This window comes from Macaca thibetana, chromosome 5 (assembly GCF_024542745.1).
Source record: "Macaca thibetana thibetana isolate TM-01 chromosome 5, ASM2454274v1, whole genome shotgun sequence".
In the NCBI taxonomy this organism is placed as follows: Eukaryota; Metazoa; Chordata; class Mammalia; order Primates; family Cercopithecidae; genus Macaca; species Macaca thibetana.
This window is the reverse complement of record NC_065582.1, coordinates 36939425-36957449: the sequence shown is the minus strand read 5'-3', so window position 1 is coordinate 36957449 and position 18025 is coordinate 36939425. Positions and strand designations below refer to the sequence as shown.

The following is an 18025-nucleotide window of genomic DNA, read 5'->3' as shown; positions in this document are numbered from 1 at the left end:
TCAGTAGCAGAGCAGATATGATTGTTTAAGATCAAATCTTCTTGGCTAGTGATTTAATAATCCCTTTGCATTTCGGTTCATGATTATGGGAATTAACTTCTGAAAGGGCTTCTTATTTCAGTAGTATATATTATCTTAGCTATACCACTTTATTATTATATTTGACATATCTCTATACCCTGAATTTTCATTAAAAGTTTGTATTTTAATTACTCTTAATTATTCCTAAATTTCATCCCTTCTGTCCATTCTTTTGGTCACCTGTCTATCCTAAACTTTAACTGTTTGAGTACCTGAGATACAGTGGTATCTTATGATTGATCTTGCCTCAGTTTCTAACTCTTCCAAGCTGTTCTTACATGTCTGCCAAATTAATATTCTTTAAGCAATCCTTTAACCAAATCAAGTAAACCCGTTACTCAAAATTTTCTGATTCATTTACCCCTATCTTGCAACATAGACATTTAGCAACGTTGGCCATGGGAGCCTAGTTGCTGGCCTCCATGCTATCCCAATAATATGATAATGACTTCCCAGTGCTACCCACCCTGTCCTCCAAAAGTTTTTCTACTAGGTTTTTTTTCTACTATTCCATCCCTCCAACATTCCGTATCGTCCATGTTGGTCATTGATGCAGCTTAGAATCCATCTCTTCCATTAAGACTTTTCTTCTGTTGAATGCACACTGATCATTCCCTCTTCTGAATTCTTAACTACATTATAAATTGTTATATACTTTCCTTTTTGATTGCATATTGCCTTCACCTACTGATTAAGATGTGTATGTTTTGTCCTAGGTTTAAAAAAAAAAAAGTGTAACTGTTTTTGGAGAAATATCCTGGACCCCTGCTATAGGCTCTATTCTTTACCACTACATCAAGAAAAGGTGTAATGGATTCGAAAAAATATATAACACTAGTTATATATATTTATGATCTAAAATCTGCTATCTCAAACTATGATCAGTCTAAAAATTTAGCTTACTAGCTGTGTTTACTTTTAACTTGTCATAGCCCTGAAATTCCCATGAAAATTTAATAAAGGTAAATAGAAAAGTGGTTTTATTTTGGATTGAATGCCTTCATTTCAGTTTGATTTCTCTGAAGTTCTAGTCATGTGGATAGGCCAGATTTAAGTCTACATTATTAATAATTGTTGCATCACTTGAAGCCAGTGGACCGTAGCCTCAGCTTTACTTCCTGGTGATTTTACAGTTTTACTTGGCCTTTTTGCCTAATTATTATTTAAGCCCTGAGATTTAATTTACAAAGTTCTGGAAAAAAAAAAACTTAGAATATACTTAACTAGGATTGTGCCTTTTAAAGAACGTTTTGCTTCTTGACTTTTTATACTTTTTAAGCTCTTAAGACTCAGTGTTGAATATTATTTTTATTATAATAAGGTTCTGTTACAGGCTAATTTGCAGTTAGGTTAACTATTTTCATTGTGCAATGTAAATCTAAATACAGTTTTGTTTACCTCACCCTGATTGAAGTCAGAGAAGCCCTCTTGAAATGGAAGAGAAATTAACATGGCAAGTGAGTGATTTGTTTATACTACGCATTAGACAGGCTCATTGTGATTATATTAGACATCAGTCAGCTTTTACATATTAGACATGGCAATTGAATGATCTTAATTTTGCTCATTAAAATAATTTTTCTGATGTATCAGTAAGATTAAAATTTTTACATTGAATTTTAATATCTGCCTGCTGCTTAATTCCAGAATGATGAAAGTGTATTGTATGTGATGTACACAATACCACTTAATACAAATCTTGCTGTATTTGCTGCTGATTATACATCATTATAGAATGCCATGACAGCATAAGGGAATACTGCATAGCAGAGAGAAAAATAATCTATGATTTGATTAAAAGGATACAATTATTCTGAACTGTTACATCATGTGGGATTTTTTACAAAGTTTTTTTTATTTTATTTAACTCTTGCTAAGGATTTGAAGCATTCATTACCATCTGGACTTGGTCTCTCAGAAACTCAAATTACATCTCATGGCTTTGACAATACCAAAGAGGGGGTTATTGAAGCAGGAGCATTTCAAGGTAAGAGCCCATATATTTGTAAAGATGGCTGGGGTGGAGGATGGGAGAAGTTCACCAAATGCTACCTTTATTAATAAAGCACAAGAATGAAGGCCTTTCATTCTGTGATAAAACATTGATTATAAATGTCATCCTTTTGCTCTTCAATTTAAGTATTATAGGAATTATTTCAGTAGTCTCCTTTATATAAACAGATCAATGTGCATGATATCACTGGTTATTATTTAAGAATTGGTTGTAAAATACTGAAATAAAAACAAAAATTATATCAGAAATGTAGACGTAGATTATTTTAACTTGTAACTATGAAATTTATAAATCAGTGTTGATTTTCGTAAATACAGATTTCTTATTTCAAAGCAAATAGAAAAATGAACTTTTTACGTTATATAGAAGGTCTCCAAGACCACACTCATTAAAAGTTTGTATTTTAATTACTCTTAATTATTCCCAAATTTCACCCCTTCTCTCCATTCTTTTGACCACCTCTCTATCCTAAAGTGTAGCTATTGAATACCTGAGATACAGTGGTATCTTATGATTGATCTTGCCTCAGTTTCTGACTCTTCCAAGCTGTTCTTACGTGTCTGCCAAATTATTATTCTTTAAACATTCCTTTAACCAAATCAGTAATTTGCTAGGAGAACTCACAGGACTTACATAGTGACACTCATGGCTATGATTTATTGTAATGAGAGTAGCAAGCACAATCAGTAAAGGCAGAAAGTGCATAAGCTAAGTCTGAGGAAAACCAGGCATAAGCTTCCAAGAATCTTCTCCCAGCCTAATCGCACAGGACTTGCTTAATTCCTCCAGCAGTGAGACTGACAACATATGTGAAATTTTGCTAACTAGGGAAGCTCATTTAGAAACTCCATGCTTGGGATTTTTATGGGGAGCTGATCACATAGGTTTCTCTGTCTGTTACATAACAAGATTCTAGACTTCCTGAAGGAAAGCAGGTAAGCAGCATAGGCCACATTGCAGGTAAACAGCTTAAGCACAGTGAGGCACTCGTAATCATTCTGGCAATGGAGGGAATCCTCCCAAAATTCAAGTTCCCGCATGCCAGCCTTTTTAAGGATAGGCAGTTAGACCTGCTATGTTAACTCTTTTCTGCATACATCTCATATCTATGTCTGTTTTTAATAGGAAAATATTGCCTCCTTTCTTAATGCTTTTACTTGTGATAACTTTTGTAAACTTTTTTTTTTTTTTTTTAACTCAAGCGAAAGTAAAGCCATGTAAACATTTAGATGTGGGAAATAGATGTTCTAGACAGGATTGTAAAGTGTAGCTATAGTTTATGTTCAGTTCAATTAAGCGCATATTACTTTTAATGCTGCATTAAATTTTACAAAATGAAGAAAGTTATGTCCATGCCTTGTAAACCATAGCCCTCTAGCAGATATTAGTATTCTGTATTTTTTTTTTAAAAAGACAGAGTCTCACTCTGTTGCCCAGGCTGGAGTACAGTGGCATGATCTCGGCTCACTGCAACCTCCACCCCCCTAGTTCAAGCGATCCTCCTGCCTCAGCCTCCCAAGTAGTTGGGATTACAGGTGCCTGCCACCACACCAGGCTAATTTTTGTATTTTTAGTAGAGATGAGGTTTCACCATGTTGGCCAGGCTGGTCTTGAACTCCTGAACTCATGATCTACCCACCTCAGCCTCCCAAAGTGAGCCACCGCACCCGGCCATATTCTGTATTTTTTTATTGTACAGTTGGCCAATACTTTATTTAAATAACAATTTAGATTTTGAAGTATATTCTCTGCTATATGGGTCCTGGAAATAGACATTTAGGATAATCCAGTATATCCTCTACTTTAGGCTATGAAATGAATGGACTGTCTACTGACATTTTTTTTCTCTTTTCATTCTTATGTTTAGAAAAATAAAGGGAGCAATCATGTCAATGTATTAGTAGTCATTCTGAAGCATCGTGGCATTCTTATATCAGGGATAACTTTGAATTTGGAAGAACTGACTGAGTACCTAAAACTATGAGTGCTGAAAAATATAAAGCTTACTTTGCATAATTTGGTACCATTTTTTGACTAATCACCAATTCTAAAATTTAAATGTTGACATTGAATAAAAAACTAATTTCACTATTAACATGGCAACTGAATGATTTGTTTATACTATGCAATAGCCAGGCTCATTGTGATTATATTAGACGTCACTCAGCTTTTATGTATTAGACATGGCAATTGAATGATCTTAATTTTGCTCATTAAAATAATTTTTCTGATGTATCAGTAAGATTAAAAATTTTTTTTTTTTTTTTTTTTTTTTGAGACAGTGTCTTACTCTGTTGCCCAGGCTTGAGTGCAGTGGCGCGATCCTGGGTTGACATCATTCTCCTGCCTCAGCCTCCCGAGTAGCTGGGACTACAGGCGCCTGCCACTACGCCCGGCTAATTTTTTGTATTTTTTAATAGAAACGGGGTTTCACTGCGTTAGCCAGGATGGTCTTGATTTCCTGACCTCATGATCTGCCTGCCTCAGCCTCCCAGAGTGCTGCGATTACAGGCGTGAGCCACCACGCCTGGCCTAAATATTTTTAATGAAATTATTTAGCTGCCATTTTTACCCTTAATGTTATTGTATAATGGTATTATACAATAATTGAAATCAGTTGGCCATTATGAACTGGTATACATGAGCATTAAAATGCCCATCAGTTTCACTTGCTTATAGATAACGTCCTAATTCTTCCAATTGGAATAAGAAAATATATTTCATGATAATGGCAGTAATGTATGTCTCTCTGAACTGAGTGTATAAAACATTTAAAAATCCAAACTGTATTGTTGATCAGTGTATTAGGAAAATAATCATTCTGCTGCTATACTTAAATTAGTTAAGCATTTGTTGGAAAGTTGTGATTATTTTAAGATATATGTAGATAAATTGGAATGAACATGAGAAAGAATAACATACAATGATTACCATTTGGAAAACAGGTCTTACGAAAAAATCTTAAAGGAATTAGGACTGTGTTAGCTCTCTGGAAAGATGACTAAATGATAAATTATGACTATTTGCTTAAACAGTTAACAAGGAGAGTATTAACCATCTACTTTTTCATCTATCTAGTGCAGATTTAAAAGTTATACTTCAACTTAAAAACAACAAATATTGAAATCTGCCTAGCACCAAAGATGTTACAGAATCAGTAATAGTGGAAATCATGAATAAATCAAAACTCATAAGAGTTAAGTGTACTTTGTACCAGGGTTTTGTTTTAATGGGGGTATAAATCTTTGTACATATGTATTCATCTTCTAGATTTTTGTTGTTGAGATGCAATAGATTTAATTCCCCAAATTTAGCCAGTTAGTAAGATCCTGTATTATTGAGAGATCCTATATTATTATTTATTTTTTAGTTGGTATTGGTGAATGATTTTGGTAACAGTTGTTTAAAAGCTTAAAGTATTAAAGATACAGAGAAGCGATAATTACCTTTGAAGGTAAATCAAAAAAGCTGAAGTCCCAGTTACAGCCACACTACATTATTTGCTATTTTACTTTGGAGAGTTACATTTCATTTGTTATATATGTTATACACATCTCATGTAGTGCCATGGTTTATTTCTTATGCAAGATTAATAAACTGTAATAACTAGAACAATAGAGCTCCTATTCCTGGGGTCAAGACATGGAAGTGCGGTAGTCTTCTTTTATTTTACACTTTCTTATTTAGAATCCTTTATGCCTTTGACAATAGAGATACAGTCTTTGTTTAAAATGGTGATCGGACTGGATAACCTATTAAAATGCCTTCCAACTCAGCAAGTAACTTGTAGATTAGTGATTTCTGTATTGAATTTAATAATGGAGATATTATGGTGTTCAGAACATCTGAGTCTCTAGTAAGAAACTATTTGAACCTCTCTGAGCTTCATTAATCTTACCGTTTAATGTGAGAGTTTAGTTGATTTCCATCATCCCTTCTGGTTTTAAATTTTATAATTTAACAAATTTAAAGAGACAAATATCTCTCACTTTGAAAGTTAACAACAGTCTATTTAGTTTAGATCTATTGCGTGTTTGAATTTTAATGTGAGATCCAGTTCAAGTTAAGGTTTATTTTATACTGTTAGAACTCATGACTGTTTCTATATCAGAATTTAGTACAACTGGGATATGACCAATTATTACTAATAGTAAGTAAAGAAAGTAGACGTGTCTTTCTTATTAGGAAATTTAATTATGAACGTAATGCATTATATTTTTTCCAGAGAACTGGGGAAGAGTGTAGTTGAAATAAAAGTACATTATAGACATTAAAATATTCTCAGCTAAACATGGAAGGACTTTAATAATTTTTCAGTTTTAAAAATTTATTACTCCTTTTTTTTTGTTTAATGCTAGACATTAGCAACAATGTTGGGTAATCAGTGTTTCTTTCTTTTTTTCTTTTTTTTTTAGTTGAGACCAGGGTCTGGCTCTGTCACTTAGGTTGGAGTGCAATGGTGCGATCTCGGCCGACTGCAGCCTCCTCCTCCTGGGCTCAAGCAGTCCTTCTATCTCAACCTCTGAGTAGCTGGGACTACAGGCTTGTGCCACCATGCCCAGCAAGTGGTGTTTTGCCATGTTGCCCAGGCTGGTCTTCAACTCCTGAGCTCAAGCAATCCACCTGCCTCTGCCTCCCAAAGTGCTGGGATTACAAGTATGAGACACAGCTCAGCCAGTAGTCAATATTTCTTACTTTGTAGATAATTAAGGCTCAGAGGTGTTTAGTAATTTGCCAGGGTGTTCCTGATGTCATGTGGTAGATAGAGCCAGAATTTTAAACTCAGTGTTAGAATTTAAAACTTAGTTGTGTTTCATTCAAAAATGGTGTTGTTTCCTCTGGTTCTCAAACTTAATTGTGTTTGAGAATCATCTTGAGTGGCTTTTGCAAAAGATGCCTGTTTCAGTGAAAATCAGTAGATCTTGTTGAGTATCCCAGGTACGTTTGAAAAGCTCCAAAAGTGATTCTTATAATGTCAAAAAATACTCTATATCAGCACTTCTCAAATTTCAAAGTACATATAAATCACCTGGGGAAATCTTATGAAAATGCAGGCTTGGGTTTAGTAGGACTGGGGCAGGGACTGAGATTTTGCATTTCTAACAAGCATCCAGGCGAATTGCAGAAGGTCCCCTACGTCCACGTTATGAATAGCAATGAGACACACTATATGACATTTGGTTTATGATTTGAAATTTTTGGCTGCAATTCCTGTGAAGGCTGTAATTCATTCACATTTCTTGTAAGAGATATGAAAGCATGTTTTAATATCCCTTACATGCCTTTGAATTTTTACTTGAAGAGCTTTTCCTTCATATATGAGAGTAGCAAGTTATGAAATATTTACTGAAGCTTTAAATCATGCAACTATGGGACTGTATTCACATTCTGTTAACTGATTTTGGAAATAGTAGAGTCCAGTTAAAATCCTGGTTAGATGTCATCTTACCAGATTTCATCATATAGTTACATATTTTGTTTAGTTTTGATAGTTTGATGAAAAGTTTATATAAAAAGTGAGCCTGGTAGCATACATTTATTATTAGTCCTTCCCTGAAAGAAAATAAATATATTAATTCCAATTTTTAATCCTAGTGTTTGAATATTTTAAAGGAAATATCAGTAACCCTATATTCAAAATGTACAGTATGTGGAGGAGGAAAAGGATTTTCACAGTTAAAATGTCTACCTTTTCAGGTTCCCCAGCACCGCCACTGCCATCTGTTATGTCTCCTAGCAGGGTTGCAGCTAGTCGACTGGCTCAACAAGGAAGTGATTTAATTGTTCCTGCAGGTATTCACTGCACTGATTGGATAAAGCCCTTCTTGCTACTGCTGAAGCTACACTAATTTACTCAGTTTCATAATCACTTGCTTTATATTCTTAGGTGTGTGTTATTCTGACTTTTTTGGTGGCTGTCTTATTAACAATAAAGGAAATAATTTTTCTAACTGTATCCTATCTTTCTGGCTTTTCAGAATAATTAGGCTGTATCTCATAGCTGAAACTTAATCCGTTTTAAAATTAAAACATTATAAAATTTGATTTGCTTTAAAACATTCTTTCTTTGCTCTGGAATATGTAGGTTTACCGTTTGATCCTAAACTCATCTTTGCAGCTCTGCCTTCTATTTTCAGTTAAAGGAAAAACAACCTTCAACAATTAGGTTGGTTGTTTTTAAGAATGGGTTAAGTGAAAAAGGTCTTGTCTTCTTACTTTTAGCTTTAACTTACAAATAGTTTGCAGATTGCAACACAATACTATTAATTTACCAATTATACCCAATGAAAAATACTTGGGAAAATCAATATCTTCACATTCAATTTGCTCTGCACTTTACTGTTACTGGACTATAAAAACGGGAGAGAAAATGAACTCCATGTTTCTTCTTATATGAAATGTTAACATTTATATTTTGTTTTATGAGAATTTTGTAAATTCTTAAATGTGTTCTATTTTATATACCATTCTTGTTCTTGGACTGGTAAAGCTATGGGAAAGATTGGTCTGGTTATAGGAATAGGTAAGAGAAGAAATTTTTGCCGATCCTAAGTTTTCTCTTTATTTCATTATTCTTTTTAAATTATTAGAAACTTTCCATCCCGAAACTGAAATGAAAAATATTTTGACTGTGAAAAGTATTTTACTATTAAGAAGTATATAGTTTTAGAGTTGCTTTCATATCAAAAATTCTTAATTGTTGGAAGAGTACATTGTCAGGAATTCACACTGCTTCTTTATTCATTATGGCTCTTTTTGGTTTTCTTGCCTTTTTTGTGTGATCTTTTGAGAAAAAAGAGGTACAATGTAGATCTTGTTTCAACCCAGCCTTTCATACTAGTGATAACATATCTTTAATGACTATTTGAATTGAACAACTATATGAAATTTGAATTAATTTTTTCAAATTCTCCAAAATTATAGCAACATTCTATTGTTTGTTTTTTTTTTTTTTTTTTTTTTTTTTTTTTTTTGGCGGAGTCTCCCTCTGTCGCCCAGGCTGGAGTGCAGTGGCCGGATCTCAGCTCACTGCAAGCTCCGCCTCCCAGGTTTACGACATTCTCCTGCCTCAGCCTCCCAAGTAGCTGGGACTACAGGCGCCCGCCACCTCGCCCGGCTAGATTTTTGTATTTTTTAGTAGAGACGGGGTTTCACCGTGTTAGCCAGGATGGTCTTGATCTCCTGACCTTGTGATCCGCCCATCTCGGCCTCCCAAAGTGCTGGAATTACAGGCTTGAGCCACCGCGCCCGGCCCGCAACATTCTATTGTTGTTGTAGTCTGCACATTACAATGAAAGATCACTGTGGGGGATACGTGTGGCCGTTTAGATTTTTATTGACCAAGATACTTCTTTTTTAGTGTCATTAGTGTATAAGATTAGTTGTGGAAATTTTATTTTTCTTAAAGTAAACCACAGCTTATATAGAAAATAAAGCTGATTGCGGCAGGTTTGTTTTTTGTTTGTTTGTTTAAAGAAGACAGATAAGTCACATGGCATTTGTGTTTAATGGACAGAAGTGTTGTTTAAGTAATTAGGAAACTATCCTCAGCAATTCCAGGAAGTTCTAGTTCTTTACTTTGTGGGAACCTTTTTTCTTTTTTTTAGATGCAAGTATTTTAATTTGAACAATGTCAGGGTTTTGTTTTCTTTCCCTGCTTGTCTTCATCTGGATTGTGTTTTTATCTTTTGTTACCTTGCAGGTGGCCAGAGAACACAGACAAAAAGTGGACCAGTTATTCTAGCAGATGAAATTAAAAATCCTGCAATGGAAAAGTTAGAACTTGTTAGAAAATGGAGTCTAAACACCTATAAGGTTTGTAATTATTTAATGTTTCCACCCTAAATGGCTCTAAAAAATTTTTATTTATATGTTTATTCAAGTCATTATGTTGCAATTAAATGCATATAGAGAAGAGAAAATGCCATCTAAACATGGTAGAAATACAATTAGAAAATGAAGTATTCGTTTTATCATTGATCTTTGCATGTAATTTAAGAATTTAGTACAAAAGAGTAAAGCTATTAAAATGCTTATTAACTGATAATGTACATAATTGAAGACATGTCCTGCTTTGGAATTTATTTAGCTGCTACTATAGATATATTTGCTCCTTCCCCTCCTTTTGATACTTTATAGGAGCTGAAGGTCAAGAGAGGTATATTAGTTCCACAAAGTTTGAAATTCTCTGATTTTACTATAATAACTAAGCATTAACTATATGGGCAACACTGGATTGCAAGTGAGTTGTGTTTCTAAAGTTTGTTAACATTCTTACTTGCATTGCTTCAGAGTAATTGGTGATTATTTTTCTTACGCCCTCCATAAAACAAATAAGCAAATTATTTAACCCATATTGTATTTGATGTATTACAAACAGCTCAACCCCCAAATCCACTTAGTACCTTTTGAATTTTTACAGGGACAAGACTGTAGAATTCGTGGAATAGTTAGGATGAAAGCCCTAGCACTCAGGTTAGAGCATTAGCCACAATTCTCCCTATATTCGTGAACTGATTGTGGGTCTAGTGATTGGTAAGTTAGGAATTGTCTATATTTTATACCGAACAGGCTTTTCTTACATCTTCTCAATAGTAAAACAGAAGTGAATTTATTCTTTCAGTTAATGCCTTAAAAATATGATCTAGAAGTCTTCTTCCAAAGTATAGGTTTTCTTAAGATGGTAAAACCTCCCTGAAACATGTTACATGACTCTGTCCAAAAATTATTTAGCTCATGTCAGTGTAGAATCTGAGAAATCCCAATGGTAGTCTTCAAAAAGTGATGCCTGCTTAAACTAAACTCTTCTTCTAAAATATTCACAGATTTCTATTCCATCTTCTTGCTGATTCCACATAGCCAGTCAGTCATTAAGTCCTATGCATTCTGCCTTCTTAATATTCTTTCACCTTTTCCCCTGCTGTCAATCCCAGCCTTCACAGCCATAGTTCATATTTATTACTCTCACATTCCTGTAACAACTTCTTAACCAATTCTCTAAGATTACATGTTCCACCCTGCCTAATGTGGGTTCCCTCTTGCTTAAAATCCTTCAGTCAGTCCCCACTGTTTTTAGAGTGGCATAAATCTGACCTCTATCTACCTTTCCCACTTTGTCTCTGCCTCTTTTCTATCTATGGATCAAGTTATTCGTACCAAATTACCCAGAAACTTCCTAAACAATCTGTGCTTTCTCATACTTCTGTAACTTTGTTCATAAGGCTATATTTGCCTACTGCTTTGAATTCCCTTTCTAGCATGAAGCTAGACTGAGCAAGTTTAAGCTTTTTGTTCATTTGACCCTTCCTCTCATGTTGTTTACTTGATGTTTTCCTTCTTCGTTATCTATTTATTCCTATGTGTTTATGTATTATTATCTGTTTCTTATCTTGCATCTCTTATCTCTACAATAATCTGAGTTGAATCACTATTGAGATTCCATATTTATCTCGTATTAATATGGCACATTTAGCCTATTAAAAATTTGTGCTAATGAAAATGACAGCTCTGGCCAGGCGCGGTGGCTCACACCTGTAATCCCAGCACTTTGGGAGGCCGAGACGGGCGGATCACGAGGTCAGGAGATCAAGACCATCCTGGCTAACACGGTGAAACCCCGTCTCTACTAAAAAAATACAAAAAACTAGCCGGGCGAGGTGGCGGGCGCCTATAGTCCCAGCTACTCGGGAGGCTGAGGCAGGAGAATGGCGTGAACCCGGGAGGCGGAGCTTGCAGTGAGCTGAGATCCGGCCACCGCACTCCAGCCTGGGTGACAGAGCGAGACTCCGTCTCAAAAAAAAAATAAAAAATAGAAAATGACAGCTCTTTAAAATGTTATACATATGGTATAATACTATGTGAAGGAGGCATTATTTTCTTTATATGTTTATTCAAGTCATTATGTTGCAATTAAATGCATATAGAGAAGAGAAAATGCCATCTAAACATGGTAGAAATACAATTAGAAAATGAAGTATTCGTTTTATCATTGATCTTTGCATGTAATTTAAGAATTTAGTACAAAATTCTTTTTATTTTATTTATTTTTAAATGACAGTTTTTTTCAGTAGAACTTAACTTGAATATTTTAATCTAGGTCAAAAAAGAAAAAGAAAGTATCTGACTTACATGATTCTATGGAGTTAATAGTCCAGTGTGTCCAGGCCGACATATTCCGCTCAACCAAAAAAAGTTCATAGTGTAATGACCTTATGGGATCTACATGACTCTCTGTGTTCTTACTGCTTTTTGAGCTTCTCGGCTCAAATTTTAGCTAATGTTGGGCATTCACTGTCATTTGTATAATGCTTCAAATACTGATTTTGATTTGGTTGACTTAAGACTGTGCTTGTTGTCCATTTTACTGTTTGTTGTTTGTGTAGATAGGGTCTCACTCTGTCACCCAGGCTCAAGTGCAGTTGTATGATCATGGCTCACTGCAGCTGTAACCACCTGGACCCAAGTGATCCTCTCACCTCAGCCTCCTGAGCAGCTCGGACTATAGGCAGGCATCACCACTCCTGGCTAATTTCTTATTTTTTGTAGAGACGGAGTCTCCCTGTGTTGCTCAGGCCAGTCTCGAACTCCTGGGTTCAAGCAGTCCTCCCACCTCAGCCTCCCAAAGTGCAGGGATTTGCAGGTGTTGAGCCACCACGCCCGGCCCTATTTTACTCTCGAATAACTTCATTCTGGCTGTGTCTTTGGTCCTCTCCTTCATGCTTTCTACCTGTAATTTCTTCTGTTTCTATTCTCTAACAAATGTTTTAATGCTTTTCCGCAAAGGGAATATTTAGCACTTCATCTATTGGTTGTTAATTTTGGTCCCAAGACCAACATGGTGATTCAAAGCAAATATGTAATAGGAGCAATTTTAGGTTTAGATATTGAACCTATCTTCTTAAATATTATTTTAATCTACCTGATTTTATTCACAAAATTTGAATCCAAAATCTATTTCTTATTTATTTTCATCTACAGAAATAGTTGAAATAATAAACTGTGGTTTATGTTTTTTATTTTTATTTTTCCTAGTCTAGAATAGAGTGCTTTTTGAAGTTTGTCTTTAAAAAGAAGAAGAAGAATCATATCAGTTTCAGCATTCAGAGCTATTTGGCATCTTTCCCAAACTTTTTTCTTAATGTTTAAGAATTTGCCATTATCATTCACACACTTATCAAGTTAACGTTTGATGTGTTTAAACCAGTATCTTTTAAACTTTCATGCCTGTTTTTCCTGTCATATTGCCTCATTCATTTATTGGTTGACCTCCTTCCCCTGTTCATTTTCCTTTTATGCTACCTTCTCTGTCCCTTACCTTAATAATCCTTGTTGTATTTGTTAGTTGTTGCCATAAGTTTCTTCTTTTGCTTGTCCTTAAATATCTTTATTCTCTTTTTTGGCACTGCAGAAGAGCTCTTGGTGCTACTTGATATGGTTTGGCTGTGTCCCCACCCAAATCTCAACTTGAATTGTATCTCCCAGAATTCCCATGAGTTGTGGGAGGGACCTAGGGGGAGGTAATGGAATCATGGGAGCAAGTCTTTCCCATGCTATTCTCGTGATAGTGAATAAGTCTTACAAGATCTGATGGGTTTATCAGGGGTGTCTGCTTTTGCTTCTTTCTCATTTTCTCTTGCTGCCACCATATAAGAAGTACCTTTCACCTCCTGCCATGATTCTGAGGCCTCCCCAGCCATGTGGAACTGTAATTCCAAGTAAACCTCTTTTTATTCCCAGTCTCAGGTCTGTCTTTATCAGCAGTGTGAAAACCAACTAATACAGTAAATTGGTACCAGGAGTAAGATGTTGCTGAAAAAATACCCGGAAATGTGGAAGTGACTTTGGAACTGGGTAACAGGCAGAGATTGGAACAGTTTGAAAGGCTCAGAAGAAGATAGGAAAATGTGGGAATGTTTGAAACTTCCTAGAGACTTGTTAAATGGCTTTGCCCAAAATGTTAATCGCAATATGGACAATAAAATCCAGGCTGAAGAACTTACTGGGAACTGGAGCAAAGGTGACTCCTGTTACATTTTAGCAAAGAGACTGGTGGCATTTTGCCCCTACCCTAGAGATTTGTGGAACCTTGAACTTCAGAGAGATGATTTACGGTATCTGGCAGAAGAAATATCTAAATTTCTTTCTTTTTTTTTTTTTTTTTTTTTTTTTTGAGACAGAGTCTTGCTCTGTCGCCCAGGCTGGAGTGTGGTGGCACAATCTCAGCTCACTGCAGGCTCTGCCTCCTGGGTTCACGTCTGGCAGAAGAAATTTCTAAGCAGCAAAGCATTCAAGTGGTGACTTGGGTACTGTTAAAAGCATTCAGTTTTATAAGGGAAACAGAGCATAAAAGTTTGGAGAATTTGCAGCCTGACTATGCAGTAGAAAAGAAAAATCCATTTTTGGGGAGAAATTCAAGCCAGCTGCAGAAATTTGCATAAGTAGCAAGGATCCTAATGTTAATTGCCAAGACGATGGGGAACATGTCTTCACGCCATGTCAGAGACCTTCACGGCAGCCCCCTTCCATCACAGACCCAGAGGCCCAAGAGGAAAAAGTGGTTTCATGGGCCAGGCCCAGGGTCCCTGTGCTGTATACAGCCTAGGGACTTAATGCCCTGTGTTCCAGCCGCTCCAGCCATGGCTGAAAGGGGCCATTGTAGAGCTTGGGTTTCAGAGGGTAGAAGCACCAAGCCTTGGCAGCTTTCACATGATGTTGAGCCTGCGGGTGCACAGAAGTCAGAAATTGAGGTTTGGGAACCTCTGCCTAGATTTCAGAAGAGATATGGAAACGCCTGGATGCCCAGGCAAAAGTTTGCTACAGGGGTGGGGCCCTCATGGAGAACCTCTGCTAGGGCAGTATGGAAGGGAATTGTGGGATCAGAGTCCCCCCACAGAGTCCCTACTGGGGCACTGCCTAGTGAAGCTGTGAGAAGAGGGCCACCATCCTGCAGACCCCTGAATGGTAGATCCACCAACAGCTTGCACCATGTACCTGGAAAAGCCTCAGACATTCAATGCCCGCCCATGAGAGCAGCTGGGAGGAAGGCTGTACCCTGAAAAGGCACAGGGGTGGAGCTGCCCAAGACCATGGGCACCCACCTCCTGCATCAGCGTGACCTGGATGTGAGACCTGGAGATCATTTTGGAGCTTTAAAATTTGACTGCCCTGGTGGATTTTGGACTACATGGGCCCTATAACCCCTCTGTTTTGGCCAATTTCTCCCATTTAGAATGGCTGTATTTACCCAATACCTGTACCCCCATTGTATCTAGGAAGTAACTAGCTTGCTTTTGATTTTTACAGACTCATGTGCGGAAGGGACTTGCCTTGTCTCAGATGAGACTTTGGACTGTGGACTTTTGGGTTAATGCTGAAATGAGTTAAGACTTTGGGGGACTGTTGGGAAGGCATGGTTGGTTTTGAAATGTGTGGACTTGAGATTTGAAGGGACCAGGGGCAGAATGATATGGTTTGGCCGTGTCCCCACCCAAATCTCAACTTGAATTGTATCTCCCAGAATTGCTGTGTGTTGTGGGAGGGACCCAGGGAGAGGTAATTGAATCATAGGGGCCAGTCTTGCCTGTGCTATTCTTGTGATAGTGAATAAGTCTCACGAGATCTGATAGGTTTATTAGGGGTTTCCAATTTTGCTTCTTTCTCATTTTCTCTTGCCGCCAGCATGTAAGAAGTGCCTTTTGCCTCTCGCTATGATTCTGAGGCCTCCCAGCCATGTGAAACTCTAAGTCCAATTAAACTTTTTAGTCCCAGTCTTAGGTATGTCTTTATCAGCAGCGTGAAAATGGACTAATACACTACTTAAATACTCAGAGTACACAGTTGACTGTTGCATAAATTCATAAACCAGTATAATGCTGATACGGTATTTTGTACACTATCACTGTATTTCACCCACGCTCCCCCAAGTAGAGAATCAACATAGGTCAGTAATTTACTTTAGCTTCCTTTTGCCTCTTCAGTTTAGCATCATTTGTCCTATTCTTCAAAATGACTTTTTCATTCATATGGAAAACTGAATAGGACCACCAGCTCATTGTAAGTGATCTCCATTTTCAGGGACTCTGAGGAAGGTTAAAGAATTTAGATTCTTAATTCTCCTCTGTTTTAAACTTGCTTTATAATATATACTGATCTCCAATATTACTTTTTATTTCAGTATATACTAGAAAGCAATTTAAATAAAAATCCACTGTAGAGATCATCTAAGACACTTCCTCTAGGATCCTGATGAGTTGGGAAATGGGTAGCAACTTTATATCTTCTCACTACAACTTTCTTTACAAAGCTTCCTTTAGGGAATCTGTAGTACTCTCATTTCCAGATTCTTTAGGTTTTGTTGAAGAGTGTAGAATTATCAAATTGGAATATATGTAAATCTAGTTTTACAACTTCTTTCAAGTGTCCAGTTTACCTTAATTTGCCTTGTAATCAGTATCATCTTACTCTTCCCACTGCTTTGGCTTCCTGGAAACAAAAAACATTTCCTCATTAATTTTTCACCTCTATGCCTGCTTATAACTGTTATTTCTGTGGGGGAAAAAAGGCCACTCAGACAGCAGTGAATACATTTCTCTCACTGTGCTAAGAAACAATGCTCCTTCAATTAATTCTGACTTAATGGATTATTATATCTAAGTTGCTGTGAAAGTACCACATGCTTTGGCTTGTGGATAGAGTAAATGTCTCTGATAATATTGCATAGGGAAAACCCTGGTGTGGAAGAAAAATATGGGAATAAGTGACCTATCTATCTCCTTTATCTTGTTAAAATTTCAGGCATTATTTTTTGCTGATGGTTTTCTTGTTAAAATCACATACTCAGTTCAACCTTTCTCTTGTGATTTTCATTTCCTAGAAGTGTTTGTACGTTTTCCACAGTAATACTTTTATTCCCTTCCATGGTTTTGGTCTCTCACCTGTCCTGTTATTTGTGGTTAAGAATTTCTCTACTTTTAAAAAATAAAACTCTTTTGTAAAAAGAAAAAAAAAAGTTATAAGGATCCTTAGTTGATGAGAATAGAAAATGTGTTGGGAAGTAGAAAAATATGTGAGCAGATTTGTGTATATTGACAAGAAAAAGTCTCAAGATTATTTTGTTCATAGAAAAGAAATACTCAGGGTATTATATATAGCATAATCTCATGTTTACTCTAAAAATATATATATGAGATTATATACGTTTAAAGGAAAGTCTAGTATACCTATCAGACTGTTAATAGTAGTTTTCTGCTATTCAGTGTGATTAAAGGAAGAGGAAATTCACCTCTTATTTCATACATTATTTTAATTTTTACCACAGACATTAATTCTGTAACCAGAACTTTGAAGAACATGATAAAGAGCAAGTTTTAAAAACTGTAGTACTGGCCAGGTGCGGTGGTTCATGCCTGTAATCCCAACACTTTGGGAGGCCAAGAGGGGCAGATCATCTGAGGTCAGGAGTTTGAGACCAGCCTGACCAACATGGAGAAGCCCTGTCTCTACTAAAAATACAAAATTAGCCATGTGTGGTGTTGCATGCCTGTAATCCCAGCTACTCGGGAGGCTGATGCAGAAGAATCACTTGAACCCGGGAGGTGGAGATTGTGGTGAGCTGAGATTGTGCCATTGCACTGCAGCCTGGGAAACAGGAGCGAAACTCCATCTCAAAAAACAACAACAACAGCAACAACAAAATTGTAGTATTTATTTACTACTTTTTAAGAATATTTCTGATAACATTTAATGATGAGGTATATATTAATGCCCCAGTTATTCTTAAAATGTATTATTGAATGAAGTTGAGAGTAAAACATTAATACTAGAAAACTTATTTCCATGTGTTCTGAAATTAGATACTTTTTAAAAATTACAGGTTTCTAGGCTGGGCACAACGGCTCACGCCTGTAATCCCACTTTGGGAGGCCAAGGCAG

The 18025-nt window shown here is 36.3% G+C and overlaps 2 protein-coding genes across 4 annotated transcripts in view; one reads left to right on the top strand and one right to left on the bottom strand.

Annotated features, from left to right (window-relative positions):
- The window catches only part of LOC126954972 (peptidyl-prolyl cis-trans isomerase FKBP1A), a 1061339-nt gene that overhangs the window by 851169 nt on the left and 192145 nt on the right, over positions 1-18025 (bottom strand). The gene's annotated exons all lie outside the window — the stretch shown is intronic.
- The window catches only part of ARFIP1 (ADP ribosylation factor interacting protein 1), a 130596-nt gene that overhangs the window by 81506 nt on the left and 31065 nt on the right, over positions 1-18025 (top strand). Inside the window, exons 3-5 of one of the 3 annotated variants that reach the window (XM_050791074.1) lie at positions 1960-2068; positions 7793-7888; positions 9798-9910. In XM_050791074.1, the coding sequence (XP_050647031.1) occupies positions 1960-2068; positions 7793-7888; positions 9798-9910 (318 nt within the window). The other 2 variants (XM_050791076.1, XM_050791077.1) reach the window with 2 other exon arrangements.